At 41.0% G+C, this 20,011-nt stretch overlaps 1 protein-coding gene across 9 annotated transcripts in view; it reads right to left on the minus strand.

Moving 5' to 3' along the window:
• The window catches only part of RASGRP3 (RAS guanyl releasing protein 3), a 115,247-nt gene continuing 96,502 nt past the window's right edge, over positions 1,267-20,011 (minus strand). For all 9 annotated transcript variants that reach the window (XM_021087646.1, XM_021087652.1, XM_021087649.1 and 6 more), the window contains 6 exons: positions 16,162-16,277; positions 14,430-14,577; positions 8,661-8,697; positions 6,598-6,723; positions 5,885-6,249; positions 1,267-4,337 (listed from right to left, as the gene is read on the minus strand). In XM_021087646.1, the coding sequence (XP_020943305.1) occupies positions 4,329-4,337; positions 5,885-6,249; positions 6,598-6,723; positions 8,661-8,697; positions 14,430-14,577; positions 16,162-16,277 (801 nt within the window). In that variant the 3' untranslated portion in view covers positions 1,267-4,328. The remainder of the gene's footprint in view (positions 4,338-5,884; positions 6,250-6,597; positions 6,724-8,660; positions 8,698-14,429; positions 14,578-16,161; positions 16,278-20,011) is intronic.

The following is a 20,011-nucleotide window of genomic DNA, read 5'->3' on the forward strand; positions in this document are numbered from 1 at the left end:
ATTATCTGGGAGGCTGGGTTCCCAGACATGGGCCATTATTTGTAATTTCAAAATTGTAATAGAATACAAAGTTTTTCCCTATTATATCCCCTCTATCTAGATTCAACAATCGTTAACATCTTGTCACATTTGCTTTATCCCTCTACATAAAATCTTTAGGTCATTTCAAAGTAAATTGTGATATTAACACTTCATCCCCAACTACTTCAGCAGGTTATCTCCTAAAAATAATGCTCCTACATAGCCATAAAGTCATTATCACACATTATCATACAACATTTAATATACAGTTCATATTTAAATTTCCCCAGTTGCTCCCCCTCCCCACTGCAAAATGTCTGCTTTATTTATTTTTTGGTCCAGAATCCACTCAAGGCTGACAACACTGCACTTGGTGGTTATGGTTTGTTTGATCCATAACTGCTCCTTCCCTCCTTTTTTTTTAAAGATATTTTATTTTCCAAGCATTCACGTCAGCTGCCTTATGAAATGCCCATGTGATGCTTTCCATATGCTATTTTGTATAAACTACAAGTCATTTAGATTCTGAATAGATGTGACCTCCAATGTGCTTGCCATTAACTTTTTAAAAAGGGAATAAATATTCTTGTTTGAGGTCTGAGTACTCTCTAAACTTTATTTATTTATTTTTTTTAGGGCCACTCCCGCAGCATATGGAGATTCCCAGGCTAGGGATCTCATCAGAGCTACAGCAGCTGGCACAGCAACGCCAGATCCAAGCCGTATCTAGGGCCTACACCACAGCTCACAGCAACGCCAGATCATTAACCCACTGAGCGAGGCCAGGCATCAAGCCCACAACCTCATAGTTCCTAGTCAGATTCATCTCCACCGCACCACAACGGGAACTCCTACACTAAACTCTAAACTCTAAACACTAGCAGCAAGTTTTGGATGCAGCACAGGGGCAGCCATTTCCTGATGAGCCTTGCATTTCAAGTAGTGTCCTATCAATAGTCATAAAATACATTCTACTTGTCAAATAAATGGAGTACTTTTTATTTGAAAGGTAAATTTTTGTTTTCTTCTTGTCTCCATTGAGTAAAATAAATTCTTTCAAGAGCCAGCCTCTTAAGCACATTTATATTTTGACCTATTTTTCTCCAAGCCCATTTACATTCTACCCATTTGGTTTCTTAATCTTGCCTATCTATTTTCAAACAGAGTAGGAATAGCCAGTGTTAGAAAACAGCAGCGCTGACCCTGCATGCACACACATCAGGAATAAGGAAAACCCTCTGTGACTATTTCTTTGTTTAATTTTACTTTGACACAAAATTTAGTTAAATGTTGGGTTTAGAGCTGCCAAAGAACACAGGCATGTAAACATGTAGTCTGTGATCTTGAAGACACTTTGAGAGAAGAACCCTTCTTAACTGTAAGGTAATATTAACTCATAAGATCTTTACAAATTACTTTTGCATACATCATTCAACTTGGTCATTACACCAATCCTATGAGGTAGTTGAGGAAGGTGGTAAAATCTCTTTTCAAATATGAAAACTGAGGCCCAGATAGATGTACATGATTGGCCCAGGATCTCATGACTACAGCTGGCAGAGGTAGGATTTCAATCTGGCTGTGGCTTGCATACCAAAGGTGTGTTGTGGGAATCTCATTTGACTAAATTTTCTTCCTCAATAAAGAATCAAGATGTTTCTCTTAGGATGCTTAAGCTTCTTACCATCAATAATAATTTGGTACTTCTTTCTGTAGGAGTCCTGTCTTCACTGATAAATAGCAAACAGACCCCTCTGACTTTTGGAGAGGCTCTGTTGTTACCAAGGAAATCCGGGGACATTATGGCTTCAGGAAACAAACACTCAACATAAAGTATTCAGACACCAAGTAGGGTCACCCTCTTGCTTGGGTAGATTTCAAAAAAGCATCAATCCAATTTGTACATCCTTCAGTGAAGACTCAATTGTAGCATCTAATATTTCCTCTCCTGGTATCTTATTCATGGTTAAAGAGTCTGGTCTTGTTTTGGCCTCAACAGTAATCATCGAATTTACAAAAGGAAGGTCTGCAGGAACCAGCCAGGGTCTTTCTTTTTTGCTCCACCATGGGTTTGCCGAATTTATTTATTTTACTGATTATGGAAAATTGATATATTGGAACATCAGAGTCACCATTGGTTATAAGTAAATGATATAATCAAAATTATAAAGCAGCGTCATTACAGACTCTTCAGCAAAGTAATACTAGTAGTGTGTGTGTATGGATGCCTGTGTATACAAATAAACATTATCTCCACACATATACCCAAAACAGTTTATATGCATACACACACACATATATGTTTGGAGGTTTTGTTATTTTTGTTGTTGTTGTTTATATTTGTTTTTTACTTATGGTTCATCTGGTATCTGTCACAAGAAGGCTGCTAATATACAACTTTTTTACATGTGAAAAACTCAAAAAATAACTCTAAGTGGCAGTGAAGTAACATCTTTGAGAAGAAAAAAAATAACCTTAACATTCATTGACAATAACAAAAAAACACATATACACATGAGAGATTTCTTGTACTTAAACTGCCATTTTGTTTTTAATTTTGTTAACATGTATTTCTTTGTATTTATGAATAGGAATAGAGAATATATATACATAGAACCAACACTGAGGATGTGTTGCAAATGGTGAGTTCTTATATTTTCTTGTGTAATCACAATTCCCTCAACTAATAACTTCATTTAATTTGCAGTATCTCAGAGTTCCCACTGTGGCTCAGCGGTAACCAACCTGACTAGTGTCCACAAGGATACGGGATTCCATCCCTGGTCTCCCTCAGTGGGTTAAGGGTTTCGTGTTGCAGTGAGCTGTGGTGTAGGTCACAGACTCAGCTTGGATCCTGCATCGCTGTGGCTGTGATGTAGGCTGGCAGCTGCAGCTCTGACTTGACCCCTCTCCTGGGAACTTCCATATGCTGCAAGTGAGGCTTGAAAAAGCCACACACACACACAAAATTGCGGTATCTCTACAAATTGATCTCTGAATCTTTTTGGCCCAACCAAGTCAGTTCTAGCAAATCTGTATTTTAAGGAATCCTCTTGCTTTAATGCCCACAGCTTAATGCCCTTAATGCTGTCAGGTCCTGAGGGCAGAGACTGTGTGTGGCTCCTCTGCATCTCCCAGAGAGGTCCTCAACAAGTACTTTCTGAGTGGAACTATCTTCAGTTACCTAATGGAAAATGAGAAGAAAGGCATTTCTGGAGTTCCTACTGTGGCACAGTGGGTTAAGAATCTGACTGAGGCACAGTTTCCATCCCTGGCACTGAGCGGTCCCTTAAAGGATCCAGCATCACTGCAGCTGTGGCAGAGTTCGAAGCTGTAGCTCAGATTCAGTCCCTGGCCTGGGAACTTCCATATGCCACAGGTGAGGCTCTAAAAAAGCAAAAAAAAAAAAAAAAAAAAAAAAAAAAAAAGCAAAACAAAAAAGAAAGAGAGTTTTTAAAAATTGCTAATTATTTTGCATTTCAGTAAGTGGTTTGAGGGATGGTTTGTTTTTCTCCTAAATTTTATTCCCCAAAACTTGAATTAGCCTTTTAATTGCTATTCACATTTCTTAATAGCAGTCCTATGCAAGATGGATAAACCTACTCAGGACAAGTATTGAGTTAATCTTCCGCTATGGCAATTAAGAATATTAGGAGAGTTTTATTGGCTATGTCATAGCTTCCCTGTGATACAGAATTGGTAAGACATATGGCTATAAAAGTGTGACTCGTTACACATCATAATAGCAATGTTACAGTCAGAACAATGCAAACAGCTTCTCCTTGAAACAGACCATCATTAGAAGAACCATTACATTCCATGACCCGAAGAGCCTTCTTATCCCTCAAGAAAATGTTAAGTCCTGGTCCAGTCCTAAAACCACACAAAAAGACCCTTCATTTGACTCCTCATTAAACGCCCCCCTCAAACATTTATAAAAATACTAAAATAACATTCTCACGGAAAAAGCAAAGTATGAGTTTAGAAAATGAATATCAGGTACATGTACAGAAGATTTCATTTCACCCGTATATAAGTGGCTCTAGAGAAAGATAGAGAAAACTACCAACTACATAACACACTCTTTGGGGCACCTAACTAGGGGCAGGGGAGGAGGAAATAAATAGTTCATAGGGTAAATCCTCTGTCCCACAGTTTAATCAGAGAGATCCCACAGTGTCACAAGGCAGTAAAATGTCCAGCTATCTTTTCAGATAACTTCCTGAGAGCTGGAGGGTTCTTCAGAGTTTCTCATCTTGCTCTTTCCAAATGCCAACACGATCGCCTTCAAGGTCCTCAGCCTGAAGTCAGCCGTCCTGCAACACGAATCAAAACCTGTTGTACAGCTGGATCTCATTTAACAAAACAAGACTATCCCTAGAAAGCAGTTTATCAGATAATTTCTAGGGAGCATCTCAAATGATCAGTACCTTGCCCTCTTTAAGATTTAGAGGGAATTCAACGAACATGTAATCTACCCAGCACACGATGTACATGTTAGGAAATAAGGCTGTAGTGGTGGTTGTGCAACTCTATGAATACCCTAAAAACCACTGAAGTATATGCTTTAAGTGGTAAAATTTATTTACTTATTTATCTATTGTTTTTTTAGGGCCACACCCACGGCATATGAAAGTTTCCAGACTAGGGGTTCAATAAGAGCTGCAGCTGCCGGCCTACGCCACAACCACAGACACACAAGATACGACCCATGTCTTTAATCTACACCACAGCTCAGGGCAATGCCAGATCCTTAACCCAATGAACAAGGCCAGGGATTGAACCCTGCATTCTCATGGATACTAGTCGTGTTTGTTACCACTGAGCCACGATGGGAACTTCTAAGTGGGTAAATTTTATAGTACATAATAGAGCTGTTTTAAAAGTTGGTGTTATAAGAAAGGAAACACTGGATCAGCAGAAACTTACAATAAACTTCATACAACTGAAGTGATTGTGTGGCATCCTTATTGTCCTCATTGAGGAAGGAACTAGAGGAATTTCGGTTAAAGGTCATTGGCGTTTTTCTCATCACGGGAAGCTATGGAAACTGTGTGCTTAGATCTCCTGACAAGTGGACCAGTCCTGAGAATAAAGGGCCCTGGCCTGATCCAATAGGATCTCTGCCTAACTATTCTATTTATGAGAAGGATTCAGTAGGGAAGCAATGGGTGCCTTCCATGACATTGCTTTGAAGGTTAGGAATATGACACCAATTTCCCCAAATCCTCATACTGTGGACTACTGACTAATACATTTATCTAAGTCCATCTTGAACAGATTTATATTTTCAGTTTGTTCTAACAAATTCCATATGTTTCTCAATTTGCTCTGGATGATTTGAGCATAATTTTTGTGTGGAAGCGAAGCCTGGCCTATTAGAACTGTGAGGTCCCCTGGTCTCTGCTATTCACCACACTCTCCTCCGTGATGCTCTCAAAAGCCTCTTTTTAATTTTTTTTCTTTTTTGTAGGGACAAGAGTTTCCAACTCTCCTTCCTCTGCCTCCTCTGAGTTTGCACCCTGACTCTAGCTTGGAAAACCAAGCTGATAGGTACAGTGTACATGGGATAGTTAAGGGTCCTTAGGACATTATGACAGTGCACAGACATGGAAACCTACACTGAGTTTTAGAACTCATCTGGTTCAGTTTTATACATGATAAAACCAAGGTCCAAGCAAAAGAAATCATTTGTCCAGAGTCATATAACTAGGCAACGGCAAGACTAAAAGTAGTATGTCTCGATTCCCAACCATTCTGCTTTCAAAACCTCCAGGCTGCCTTGTGAACTCATTATAATGTTCATCTTAATCCCTTTCATCCTCCCTCTTCTGATTTTATTTGTAGTTTGACCAGCACTGACCTCACCGTCCTGTCTAGTCTCACCCATGTCTGCTTCCTCCTGGTCCAGTTCAAATGCAGTGCCTCGGTCAACAACATCCACACCAGCCTGTACCCTGGGCTTCTCATTTTCCCACTTGGCAAAGCCTTTGTCCTTTGTTGCTTTGTCATGGAACTTGGATTTCATTTTGGGGAAGGTGTGGGACCCTGAGTCTCCCCAGCCAGCTTCTGACCACACAGGTTCGGTCTGGGTGGCCTGGCTGGTGGTGGCCCGCTGCAACCGCACGGAGATCTTGCGAGAGGAGCCTGTGACCAGTGTGATGGCTCTGCTGTCCAGGTCTCGGTGTCCAGCAGCAACGCCAGGGAACTCAAACACCTCATCCTGCACTGGAAGAGGAAAGATTACTTTGATTATTGTGTTTATCTGACATCTGACTGCTTCACAGCAAACCACCAAAGTTGGGGCAAAGAACAGGAGTCCGCTGGGCAAGGTCCTAGAGGAAAAGACCAGAGGTGGGATGAAACTGGCTGCAGGTGAACTGCACATCACTGAGACCTGAAAGCAGAGAGGAACACATGAGGTTCAAGGGTTTTTAGCCACTGCTGCTCACCCTGAATCAGACCTTGGTATTTATAATGGCTCTGATCAGTTTCAGATCCAGAACCCAAACAAGCTGCAGGTTTGGAAGGAGAGCAGCGAGAAATCACAATAGGAAAGAAAGTTGAGAACATTACCTGGGGGCAATGAGGGACTTCCAGGCAGTGACCCATGACTGCTGCCCACGGAGGTCGCCCGGGCAAATCTCCTGCAGGCCAAAACCAGGAGGTCTTTGCACTGCTTGTGACAATTGGCTCCACAGTCTGAAACATCCCAAAAGATCACAGGTGATGAGTGTGAACCACATGTTTTGGGTGCTGACCAGCCTCCCAAGCTGTTAGCTTCCCCTCCCTCTCTCTTATTTCTGTGTTTAATCTCAGAATCTGGCTCAGGATTGTAGGGTGTGTGTAGGGCAGTAAAAAGGACCAATGGAACCCTTTTCCCTTCCTGGGGTTCCTAAAGTTCTCTCTTATTCAGCTACTTCTACACAATTCATTGAAGTTCTGGGGAGTAACAGGCAGGGCAGGGGCAACCTGACTTGGAAGTTGCCTTTGCCCAACACTAAATTCAAATTACATGGGACTGGGGTTCTTCCAAAACTGAGATGGATTCCCTACAAAGAGGCTCCCTGAGCCAGTATGAACACGAGAAGCCTCAGCATCTAGTCTCTCTCAGGACCTACTGCTGCCTCTGATCATTTGTATTTTTTATTCTTCGTTTCCCAAAACACTTTTTGGAGCAAGTGATCATATGTCTTGCTTCCTTTCTTGGGGAAGAAACAGAAAACCAGGTGAGCATATGCTCAATAAACATATCCCAGATTTGACTATGGCTTGGAAACGGCATGTGGCACATTCTGTGACCTTCTCGTTAGATGCTTTAGTTAAGAAAATAGATATTAAGCACTACTTGGGATAGAAAATTTTGGCCACTTTGGAAGACAGCAACACAATTACTTCATATGATGAGGGTCCTACATTTCTCTTAGAATCCCTGATCAGATATGATCATTTTAAAGGGTATATTTCTCTTTCATTGACCTTTCTTATTATTTCCAATACCCATTCCCTCCCAATGATCTCTTTTAAAGTGGTTTTGTAATGATATCATAGAAAGATCAAATTGTAATGACATGTACAGTCAATTTTAGTTAGGTTTTTCACTTGATGTGTTTTTAAGAGAAAATATATACGCAAAGATGATCCTAGGGGTTGATTTTCATCATATTCATAAAAGTATGTGTGTCTATGCGTGTCTAGGGGATAAGGGGGCAGAAGCCAGAATGAAACTAATGACTCATGGCTGGGCAGTAAGATACTGCAGTATCTTTGCCGCTTGAAAGTAAAACTCTACGACTAAGATAATCCAAGTTAGAACTAAAGGGGAGTTCAAGGAAGCTCCCTGTTCATGTAAAATGAAGGCCAAATACTGAAAGACGGATAACGAAAAAAGGCATCACAAGGGACCATTATTAATCTGAACGCATTCTGTGATTAAGATGTTCCCTTTTGCAGTTTTATTATATTTTTTCAAGAGTGTTACTATATCCTTAAAAGAATCAGTATAAACAGTCTGCATTTAAATATCCAACAATTTTTAGAACACCAGTAAATTGTACTAGGAATATACTATATAAGTAGCAACACATTCCTATTGCGTTTATCAAATACATTATTTACTCAATTGTTATAAATTTCAATTACATGGCGGAAGTATATGAACAAATTCATTGAAAGGGACACAAGTTTCTCCTCTTTTCTTATCATCTGTGATTTACTAGAGAAAAAAATAGCTATGTGAGAGTAGAAAGACATGCATATGTATTACAGAAAAGAGCACTTTTCTCCCCCCTTGAAGGTCAAAGCTCTTTTAAACAGTATTTCCATTAGGCTTGCCCGCCTCAGAATTCCCATCTTGACTGTGTGGTGATGATGAGCAAGACATCTCATAGATAGGGGCTAGATGTGTGGGGGTTGACAGGGGGGTTTGTTTGCTCTTTGTAATAAGTGATAAAATTCCAGCCTGGGCTCTCCCAAACTTCAGGGAGTCCTTTCCTGGACACATTAACTCTTCAGGAGCAAAAGGCCCCAAAGCCCCATGATCTCCACGATGTCAAGAGCTATAAGGTTTCTATCAGACAAATAGGATTCCTGCCCCAAACGTCACATTTTAAAATTTTAATAAAATAATGTTCATTTACCTTTGCATTTGTAGCCTTGCTTGATTATGCCCCAGAGCTGTAACAAAAGACAAAGGAATGTCAGGGAATCTGAGAAGAAATCTGGAAAGAAAACAAGGCCACAGAGAAGGAAGTCCTGGGAAGTGTGATGACTGGCCGAGCACAAACAGGATGTAGCTGCTCCTGACACCCTTCCTGTCAGATAGAAGAAGCCTCTCCCAGCCCACTCCAGCTGGAGCAATAACAGGAGTTTTGCTTCCTTTTTCTTTCTGGGAGCCAAGTGGGAGCTGGGATGGGAAACATTTATTGTGCATTTATTGGAATTTGGCATAATAAGCTTTCAGCAAAATTCACAGGGAGACTTTGTCATTCTGCCTTTGGAAGCCCCTAGCTCCCTCTGCCTTCTTTTAAATCACACTACCTGCTCTTGACGCCCCCTACAGGAAACTAAGTGACCCAAGCAGTGTATCCCACTAAAGCATTTGGATTTGGCTAGGTTACTGGTAGAACATAAATGAGGAAAAGATCATGTATTTATTCTCTGCATTTGCTCGGGGTTTGGCCTGTGCTGAGCATGTGGGAGAGGTAGAAGAGGCTCATATTCTGCCAACCAACGAGGAAGTAGGACGTAGGAGGTGACAAATGTCTCAGGAGAAATGTGAAGGCCTACAGTTCAGTGAGGGAGTGTTTGCCCAGGCAGTTCAGGGGTATCGCCCTGGCGGTGGTGTCTTTGCCCTCCAACCCACTGTAATCACTGTGACAAGGGGCCTTCCCATGTTCTTTCTCAGGCCTCGCACAGCACTGGCCTGTGGGAACCAGGGACACCAGGAACATGCAGTACTGATGAATTAAATGGGCTTAGTTCACGCTGGAGAAGCTCTATTCTTAACCTTTTAGTGGTAGGTTAAGCGGCTGACAGAACACACACACACACACACACACACACACACGCACACACACTCACCCACCACCACCAACAAAACTAATACAATGATTTTGAAAGAAACAGCCCTGGTGGCGACTGGGATTGCTGAGGGTGTCATCCACAACATGTTATAAGAGGAAAAATGCCCTGAGTGTGGGCTTCATGATCACAGGAAAAGAGTAAGTAGCTGCCAATGTGAAGTGATTCAAGGCATGAGGAAGCTTGCTCCTTACTCTCCTTCTGACAAGGCAATTCCACCAGTGGAGCGTGAGTCTTTTGAGTCTTCAAAGTTATTTGGTCCTTCAGAATACATTATTAAGACGCAAACGTCTCCTGGGACAGGGCAACATTGTGTCTTGGAGACAGGAAGGATTATTAAGGCAGCGAACTGGAAGCAAAGGCCTCAGGTGCTTAGGATGACTAGCAGAGGGATGGGAGGGGTCAGTGCAGAGAAGGGATGTGGGTGGGTAGGACGATCCCATCTGTCCGAGCTTTAAGGATCTTTATGATAACCTAGTTTGCTTCCCTTTTATAATAGGTGAGTGTGATGATCCAGGAAATTAAATAAGTTGCAAGGTCCTACATCTGGGAAACTTCGTAGTGATGAGAAATTGCTTCCTCAGAGCCCTTGGTAATAGTGACAACGAAAATAATGATGAGAGCTAACATTTAATGAGCTCTGGCTTGCTATGTGAAAGGCACTGTTTTAAGCTATGTGTAACAACTTATTTAATGTTCACAATATCCTTATGAGATAGGTAATCATTATTTTCTCACTTTTACAGATGAGGAGACTGAGCTACAGAGAGGTGAAGCCACTTCGCAAGAACTTGTAAGTAAGCCCGTAAGAAGGGAAAGAAGAATGTGAACAATGTGTCACTTGAGGGAAAGACGGGAAGCAGGAAGCCATGGCTCCTGGGTGTTTTGTGTGTGCTTAGACCAAAGCCACTGATCTCGGACAAGAAAGGATAAGATTTATAATATCCAGCTATGGCACGTTATTAGCATAGATGCAGGAACTGCTGAAACAGATACAAACATGAGTCTCATGAGAAGGGGATGTCAGGGCCTTGCATGTTAAAGCTCACTTAAGAACCAGGAGACAACACAAGGGAGGAAGAGGCTCTGGGTCAGTGTGCCAGCCAAGGACAGCAGAGGGTTCTTCCTACAGTTCTTTGACTTTGAAAACTCGGGCTGCTATAAGATTTGGAATGATTGTTTGTGGTGTAAGGGGCACTGGACTGGGAGTCAAGAGACCAGAATGAGTCATGATTCTGCTGATAATGATCCATGTGACCTCAGAGAAATCACTTAACTTCTCCAGACCTTGAAATAAAGGAATTAGCAAAACTCTTTCAGTTCTGGAATTCTAATTCGAAAATCAGTGAATTTCAAGTAGTGCCTATTTGTCTTCCTTACCCTTAAAATGGAATTTATTTCTAAAGCAGGTGGTGCAGGCACTGAAAAATAGTCCTTCCAGTCCCCCACAATTCCTTTCAGTGACCCATTTAGAACATTATATTTATAAGCCTCTTTGAAAATCAATAAGCTTTTAGGAGTTCTCTCTTGGCTCAGAGGTTAGAGAACCCGACTAGCATCCATGAGGACGCAGGTTCGATCCCTGGCCTAGCTCAGCAGGTTAAGGATCTGTTGTTGCCCATGAGCTGTGGTATAGGTCGCAGACACAGCTTGGATCTCGCGTTGCTATGGCTGTGGTGTAGGCCGGCAGCTCTGATTGGACCCCTAGCCTGGGAACCTCCATATGCTAGGGCTGTGGCCCTAAAAAAAAAAAGAAAGAAAATCAATAAGCTTTTAAAAAAATGTGTGTGGGTAAAGATCAAATCAAATTACAGCAATGAAATTAAGTATATTTTGAAAAATAAAAAAGGTTATTAAAACTTTAAATGAGTTAACTCCAGAAGTATCAAGGAACACTAAAAAAAGGAAGTTGATATATTTTTTTTGCCTGTGACCACAGCATGCAAAAGTTCCCAGGACCAGGTATCCAACCTGAGTCAGAGCAGTGACCCAAACCACGGCAGTGACAACATCAGATCCTTAACCAGCTGAGCCACCAGGGAACTCCTAAAAAAAGGAAGATCTACTCTGAGCTCTGTGGCATGCAGCATGTCTGATATCATTTAATCATCGCAATAAATGGCAGTTAAGTCTTAACCCCTCTTACAGATAGGGAAGCAGAGACTCAAAGATGATCAACAACTTGGTCAAGGACACAGAGATAATAAGGGGCAGCACTGAGGTTTGAAGTCAGAATTCCAGACTCCAAATCCTGAGCACAGTTGCATCAAGAACCTAGCACCAGCAAGTCTGCTCTGAGGAGTTGGGGAGGAGAGTGTGGATGCTCCCAAGAAAGCATACCTTGCTCTTCTATGAACCAGTGCCTCCCTGAAGGGGAGAGACCTCAGAAGGACTAGAAAGCAGAGATAGGACCTTGAGATCTGATAAGGACCAGAGGGTCAGATGTCTCAACCTGACTTTTGGCAGAGCCAAGTCATGACCAGACAGAGTCTCTGGGCCCCACTCTGCAGAAGAGAGCACACATGACTCCATCCCATGTGAGCATTTTTCAGGTCTAGATACAGGCAAAAATTCCCACCAGAAGAGAGAAACATGAAAAAGGAGACCTATTTGTTCTATCTTGAAGGGTCAGGTGATATAATCACAGTGGCATAGCTGGCAGGAGAACCTCTTCTTGCTTGGAGTGAGTGAAGAGAGCCTCTCAGGCTGGCCTTGCCCCTTGACCACAGCAGCTGCTGTGACCACCTGGGGCCGTCTTTGAGGTAACCACTGCTTCTTATTTGCCTGTTCTCAGAGGGACACACAACTCCTGCCCTTGTGCTCCCCAAAGCCAGTTACTCAAGAATTAAAGGGGAAAAAATACTCAACATTGCTAATAATTAAAGAAATGCAAATCAAAACTACAATGAAGTACTGTCTCACACCTGTCAGAATGGCCATCATCAAAACGTCTACAAATAATACATGCTGGAGAGAATGTAGAGAAAAAGGAAAGCTCCTACACTGTTGGTGGGAATTAAATTTGTACAGCCACAGTGGAGAACAGTATGGAGGTTCCTTAAAAATTTAAAATAGAGCTGTCATATGATCTTGCAATCCTACTCCTGGGTATATATCCAGAGAAAAACATTATTCAAAAAGATACATGCACTCCAGGGTTCACAGCAGCACTATTTACAAGAGCCAAGACATGGAAGCAACCTAAATGTTTGTCAACAGATAAATTGATAAAGAAGATGTAGGACATATATACTACAATGGAATATTATTCAGCCATTAAAAAAACAACCAAATAATGCCATGTGCAGCAACATGGATGGACCTAGAGAAATGACCATACTAGGTGAAGTCAGCCAGACAAAGAAAGACAAATAAACTTATTTCCAAGACAGAAATAGACTCACAGACACAGAAAACAAACTCATGGTTACTAAAGGGGAGTGGGGAGTAGGATAAATTAGAAGGTTGGGATTAAAATATACACACTACTATATATAAAATAGATAACCAGCAAAGATCTACTCTACAGCACAGGGACCTATACTTCATATCTTGTAATAGTCTATAACTGAAGTGAATATTTTAAAATGTAATATATAAAAAAGAATGAGAGGGAAAAATGCAATTTAATGGGACATATATGACATAAGCTGTGAATTCAGTAGGGGTCCACAGTGAGATAGGACTGCCAAATGAGGCTAACATAATCAAGCTGACATCTAGACACAGGCCACTCACCTGGCTGCTGGGCTACCCTCAGCTAAAATACTACATTTTCCATCTTATATAACTTGGATTTCAACTAGAAGATGTTCAGAGCTCAAGGGTCTTTGTTTACTACCAGGGCCAAACCTGGTCTTAGTTGTCAAAGAATCATCAATTGTGGGAAGTGAAGTATACAAACTTTGTTTGTTGCAATAGTGTAGGTAGAGTCAGAAATCCACATTTGAGTCCCGGCTCTAGTCATTATTGGCTGTACAGTCCTGAGAAACTTGGATTATTCTCTCTGGACCTACCTTCATATGCAAACAAGGAGAGTAAAATGCCCACCTCATGGGCTAGTCATGAGGGTTAACTACGTTAAGGTCTCTGGAGGTACTTGAAGCAATCAAGTACTGTCAAGTGCTGAATAGATGTTTATTATTATAACCATCCTCTCTCTTTTCCCCCCCTTTTTCTTTTTATGGCCACACCTGTGGCATATGGAAGTTCCTGGGTTAGGGGTTGAATCGGAGCTGCAGTACCGGATCCAAGCTGCATCTGTTACCTACACTGCAGCTTGCAACAATGCCGGATCCTTAACCCACTGAGTGAGGCCAGGGATAGAACCTGCATCTTCATGGAGACTACATAAGGTCCTTAACCCACTGAGCCACAATGGGTTATAATCATCTTCTCTTTGAAGGGTTTTTTTCCTTTCCTTGAGCCATGCCAGAATAGATTTTGAATGACTGACACTATATAAAACAAGAACTGGGAGGAACTGGCTAAGATAAATACTCTGCTTCATTGCACCCACTTAGTGGTGAATGCCAGGACTCACTGGGCAGAACCCTTCTCTGGCAGGTATTAACAGACAAACTGCTCTCTTGAGTTAATAGGACTCACTAATCTTCCCCAGCTTCCTCAGCCCTACATTCCCAGGAAGAACACAGCTGAACCCAGAGACCTTGCATTTGTTTTAACTGATTGTTTAACTTCAGGGAGCCATTATGTTTTATTTCTAATCCAAGGCGGACGATGGACTCAGTATATCATTTTCCCACATTCTCAGACTACTGCACAAATGGCTACATACAGGAGAAAACAATGGAAAACAGACTTACAAATCCTGCACAGTGTTCACAGAAGGTTGGCTTGAGATAGGTCATCTCCTGAAAATTATGGACAAATCCAGGTCCCATTTTACAGTGTAGTTGGGACTTAGCTCTCAGGAAGTAAGCCATCATTTCGTCTTTACTAATGAGTCCATCCCTGTGAAGAGAAGGGAGGAAGCTTTGAGTACCATGTTGCTAAGTAGTTGCCACACTTAAATCACTCACCTCAAACCTTTGTGGCCAAAAGCAGGTAGGTAATGTCCATTTTCCTGTCACATATAAAGGAAAGGACCGAAAAGGACAGCTTTCAGTGTCAAAGGCTTCCCCTGTAAGCAGAATGTGTGTGTGTGTGTGGGGGGCTTGTGCACCGCAGCACAGAAAGTCTTCTTCATTACCTACATTCCAAAAGGACATCTCCTTTCTAGCTTTGCTCAAAATAGGGTTTGCAAGAATCAGGTTTCTGGAGAAAGACAGAAAACTGTGACAACTGGACACCTTCCCCCCCATTCTCAAGTTCAAGTTCACTTAGTCTGATGTCATCCAGACCACTAGCATTGGTAATTGTTTCACTTATATTTTACTGGCTCACAGACCATTCTCTGATTCTTCCAGATCTTCTCCATGTAGAACCTCTGGTTCTACCTACCACCACACATCCTGACTTGTTTAGCAAAAAAAGATCAGCTCCACATGATATAGGTGAGCTTCATGTTGCCTTCTCGCCACATCAGCCTTTGTTGGAGACCACACCCTTCCATGCCAGTTCAGAATTCCTTTATATCTCATCTGTCCTCTCTTGGGGACATTCCCACACTCTCTGACCGCTTTAGGACACTGCTCCTTCTGGGTTCTGCTCCATCTTGTCACCCGCTCTTTCCTATACTCAGGACTTGCTCTCCTTAAAAATGTCTTTCTCAATCCTGCTGCCATTCCCAACCCTTGTCTTTTCTCTTTCTTCTCTTACTCCCCAAATTTTCAACAAGATGTTTTTTCCATTTCCTTTGATTACTCTTTACTCCATACAATCAGGTTTATAACCCCACCATTCTACTGAAACTGTCTAAAAACGAGTACTCTTGTACTCATAGTGACACCTTCAGTGGGTGATAAATTTATTTCCTTGGCAAAATTTTTTAATTATCATTTTTTTTAATGATTGAGGTTTTAGCCTCTAAAGTTATTTAATTTCTCAGGAATCATTTGAAGCTGAAGAGAAATTTATTTTTTCTTTGTTTCACAAGATAATCTCTGAAATAGCAAAGAAAAAAAAAAAAAAAAAAAAAAAACCATGGACACTCCCTGGCTATCTGCAGCCATCCCCTGCTCTCTGGAAGACCATAAGTAATCTGAAAAAAAAATCTTACTGTATGAGTTTTAAGATTTCTCTCAGGTCCACTGATGCTGAGGACTCTACCATGCTAGATCTAACTACATATAGCCTCTATTCTTTTTTGATAGAGATTTTGGGGTTGAAGAATTAAGTATGCAATAGTGGTAATATGGGAAATGGAGAACTGGGCTAATTTGCAAATCAGCCCTTATACTCAACATTGATGATATGGTCTGCCCTGTGATCCCATCCAACCAGTCATCATTCCTGGACACCAAGAAAAAACGTCAGCAAAAATTGAGACTTGGATTGAAGATGTCCAGATATAAATTAAAAGACTTCCTGCTCTCCTCTGATAGTAATTTTCTGCTTCAGGACAGTTGCATTACAACATAACAAAATTAAACTTACTGATCTTTGTCCAGCACACAAAAGGAATCCAAGAAGGGAAAATTGGCAGCTATACTTTCAAAGTCCTCTTGGGAGATGTACCCATCATGGTCATGGTCATAGTTTCTAAACACAGACTGCAAAGAAAAGACATGTTTATCGAATGACTGTATATGTCAGCCTCTAAACTCTTTATTTGGAAAGCAATAACTAGCATACCATTCTTTGGAATCTAGTGGGAAATAACAAGAAGTTTGGAATCTAGTGGGAAATAACAAATTTGAGAAGTTATGGTATAATGAGATAAGTGCAATGCTGAGGATAAAGACAGAGTGCTATATGGGGAGTTGGGAGAGAGATTTCAAAAGGTTTCCTGGAGAAAACAAGGTTTAAACTGAGACCTCAGGATTGAGTAGGAGTGAGGCATGAAATGCTAAATTGGTGGATTCACAAATACCAATATCATGACAATGGAAAATGAAACTTTAAAATATTAAATTATCTCAGGAGTTCCCGTCATGGCTCAGTGGTTAACGAATCCGACTAGGAACCATGAGGTTGCAGGTTCGATCCATGGCCTCGCTCAGTGGGTTAAGGATCCAGTGTTGCCATGAGCTGTGGTGTAGTTCACAGACATGGCTCGGATCCCACGTTGCTGTGGCTCTGGCGTAGGCTGGTGGCTACAGCTCCGATTACACCCCTAGCCTGGGAACCTCCATATGCTACAGGTGCGGCCCTAGAAAAGACAAAAAAAGACAAAATAAATAAATAGAATATTAAGTTATCTCAAAAATCAAAGCATACATTTAATGCAATTCCAATCAAAATCCCAGTGGGAATTTGTTTTAAATGAACAAATTGATTCTAAAGTTCCAGTGGAAGTGTACATGTTGAGAGCAGTCTACAATTTTATAGGATGGGAAGTAAAGACCTTAGGCAAAGGACACAAAAGCAAGAACAAACAACTTGGACTAAAAAACTTTTGCACAGGGAGGTAAACTATCAACAAAATGAAAAGACCACCTACTGAATAAAAGATATTGGCACAGGATATATCTGATAAGTAGAGACTATACAAATAATTCGTATAACTCAACATGAAAGAAAACAAACAATCAGATTTAAAAAGAGGCAGAGGATCTAAATATACATTTTTTTTCCCCAAAGACGTATACATACAGATGGCCAACAGGCACAAGAAACGATGCTCAGCACACTCATCTCAGGGAAATGCAAATCAAAACCACAATGAGATACCACTTCACACCTGTCAGAATAGTTATCATCAAAAAGATAACAAATAACAAGTGTTGGTGTGAATATGGAGAAAAGGAAACACCTTTGTAGTGTTGTACTAGGACTATAAATTGGTGCTGCCACTATGGAAAACAGTATGGAGGTTTCTCAAAAGGCTAAACAGAACTAACATACAATCCAGCAATTCTACTTCTAGGTATTTTTTTCCAAGGAAAACAAAAATGCTAATTTGAGAAGTCATATGCACCTCTATACTCTTTGCAGCATTATTTTAGCCAGGATATGGAAGCAACCTAAGTGTTCATTAATAGACGAATGGATAAAGAAGTTGTGGTATACAAATAAAACAGAGGAGGTCCCACTGTGGCTCAGTGGTAATTAACCTGACTAATATCCATGAGGATGTGGGCTCAATCCCTGGTCTCCCTCAGTGGGTTAAGAATCCGGCATTGCCCTGCACTTTGGTGTAGGTTGAAGACTCGGCTCCGATCCTACATTGCCGTGGCTGTGGCACAGACCGGCAGCTGCAGCTCTGATTTGACCCCTAGCCTGGGAACTTCCCTACACTGAATGTGCGGCCCTAAAAGGCCAAAAAAAAAAAAAAAAAAAAAAAAAGGAATGTGATTCATCCATTAAAAAAGAATGAAATCTTGCCATTTTTGACAACATGGTTGGGTATTATGTATGTTACGTGAAATAAGTAAGGCAGAGAAAGACAAATAGCAAATGATTTCACTTATATGTGGAATCTAAAAAACAAATGAACAAACAAACCAAAACAGAAATAGACTCATAGATACAAAGAACAAACAGATGGTTGCCAGAGATGAGGGAAGTGGGAGGGTGAATGATTAGGTGAGGGAAATTAAGAGGTGCAAACTTCCAGTTATAGAATAAATGCATCATAGGATGAAAAGTATGGCATGGAAATAGAGTCAATAACATGTTACTATCATCGTATGATGACGGACGGTATCTTACTGTGATGACCACTTTGTAATACATAGAAACATCGAACCACTGCACCTAGAGGATCACCTAGAATACCTAAAAGATCAATTATACTTCAATTAAAAAAATTAGGAGTAATGAGAGAGAATGTGCTCTATCAGAAATTAAATATTCTACAAAGTTGCAATAATCAAAAAAATATGGTGTTGCAGAGAGTTCAGTCCAGACACAAGTCCATGTATATGTAAGAATTCAGAATATTAAAAAGTATCTACTCAAGTCCACAGGGAAATCATGGATTATCCAATAGATGCTGTTGAGTTAAATGGGCTAATAATAAATTAGCCCAAACTGAATTCTAGATGCACTAAATATTTTAATGTAAAAAAATAAAGTTACAAATGAACTAAAGGTAAATGGATGAAAATATTTTTCATGTTTTGCAAACTTTGAGGAGGAAAGACTTTAGCATGACATCAAAGTCAGAAAGCATAAACAAAAATATCTCATTGCAATAAAATGAAAAATATCTGAGTCAAAAAAGCTCAATTAGGGGTTCCCCTTGTGGCACAGTGGAAATGAATTTGGCTAGTATCCACAAGGACGCAGGTTTGATCCCTATCCTCGCTCAGTGGGTTAGGGATCCCGCATTGCCTTGAGCTATGGTGTAGGTCACAGACCTTAGCTTGGATCATGTGTTGCTGTGGCTGTGGTGTGGGCTGGCAGCTGTAGCTCTGATTATTATTATTATTATTAAGCCTGGGATCTTCATATGCCATAGGTGTGGCCCTAAAAAGACCAAAAAAAAAAAAAAATCTATCCAAACAGGGCCACCCTTCCCCATGAAATTGGAATTGGAGAGAGAAACAGACTCCCCATGTGGGACAAAGAAAGTTTGTCTGTAGAAAACGGAGAAAGCAGAGATGAGACTAGGAGAGAGAATATTTGTCTTCTATTTCCTGATTCTAGAACTTCCTGAGCTGCGACTCCATGCACCTGGATCCTTTGCCCACGCTCCCTGGCTCCAAGTCAGGTCTGTTACTGCCACGTCATCACAGGGCCTCCACTGGACCATATTACCTCCTCAACCCTCTCCCTTGCCCTTTTGAATCTCTCCTTCCTGCTCGCGTGCTCCATGTGACATTTCTTGCATAGTTCTATGGGTAATCCAAGATAGAGAACATTCTTTCCTTTTCTGTAAATATCCTTTCCCAGCAAAGAGCACATTTTATCCTACAGACTTGTTCCTACGGCATCAGAGGATGTGCTGATCCATGAAAGGAGAGGTTTAATCAATAATCACAGTGTCTAGGTGTTCCCACTGTGGCTCTTCGGGTTAAGAACCCAGCTGGTATCCATGAGGAGGCCAGCAGCTGCAGCTCCAATTCATTGTCTAGCCCAGGAACTTCTATATGCTGCATGAGCAGCCCTAAAAAGAAAAAACAAATTTTTAATAATTATAATCAGTGTCTAGTGCCTGAGATATTTTCCATCGTTCCCACACTGGTGCTTTTACTCTTCTTTCTATATGGAAAATGCCAACATAAACTTGCTCTTTATGAAGTGATGTTTTGGACTGAAATGGCGTTGTGCTGCTGTGTCACAGACCTCCAAATATATAGCTGGCGAAACTATCCAACTTACAGGATTGGTTATAGGTAAC

This window comes from Sus scrofa, chromosome 3 (genome assembly GCF_000003025.6).
Source record: "Sus scrofa isolate TJ Tabasco breed Duroc chromosome 3, Sscrofa11.1, whole genome shotgun sequence".
Classification (NCBI taxonomy): Eukaryota; Metazoa; Chordata; class Mammalia; order Artiodactyla; family Suidae; genus Sus; species Sus scrofa.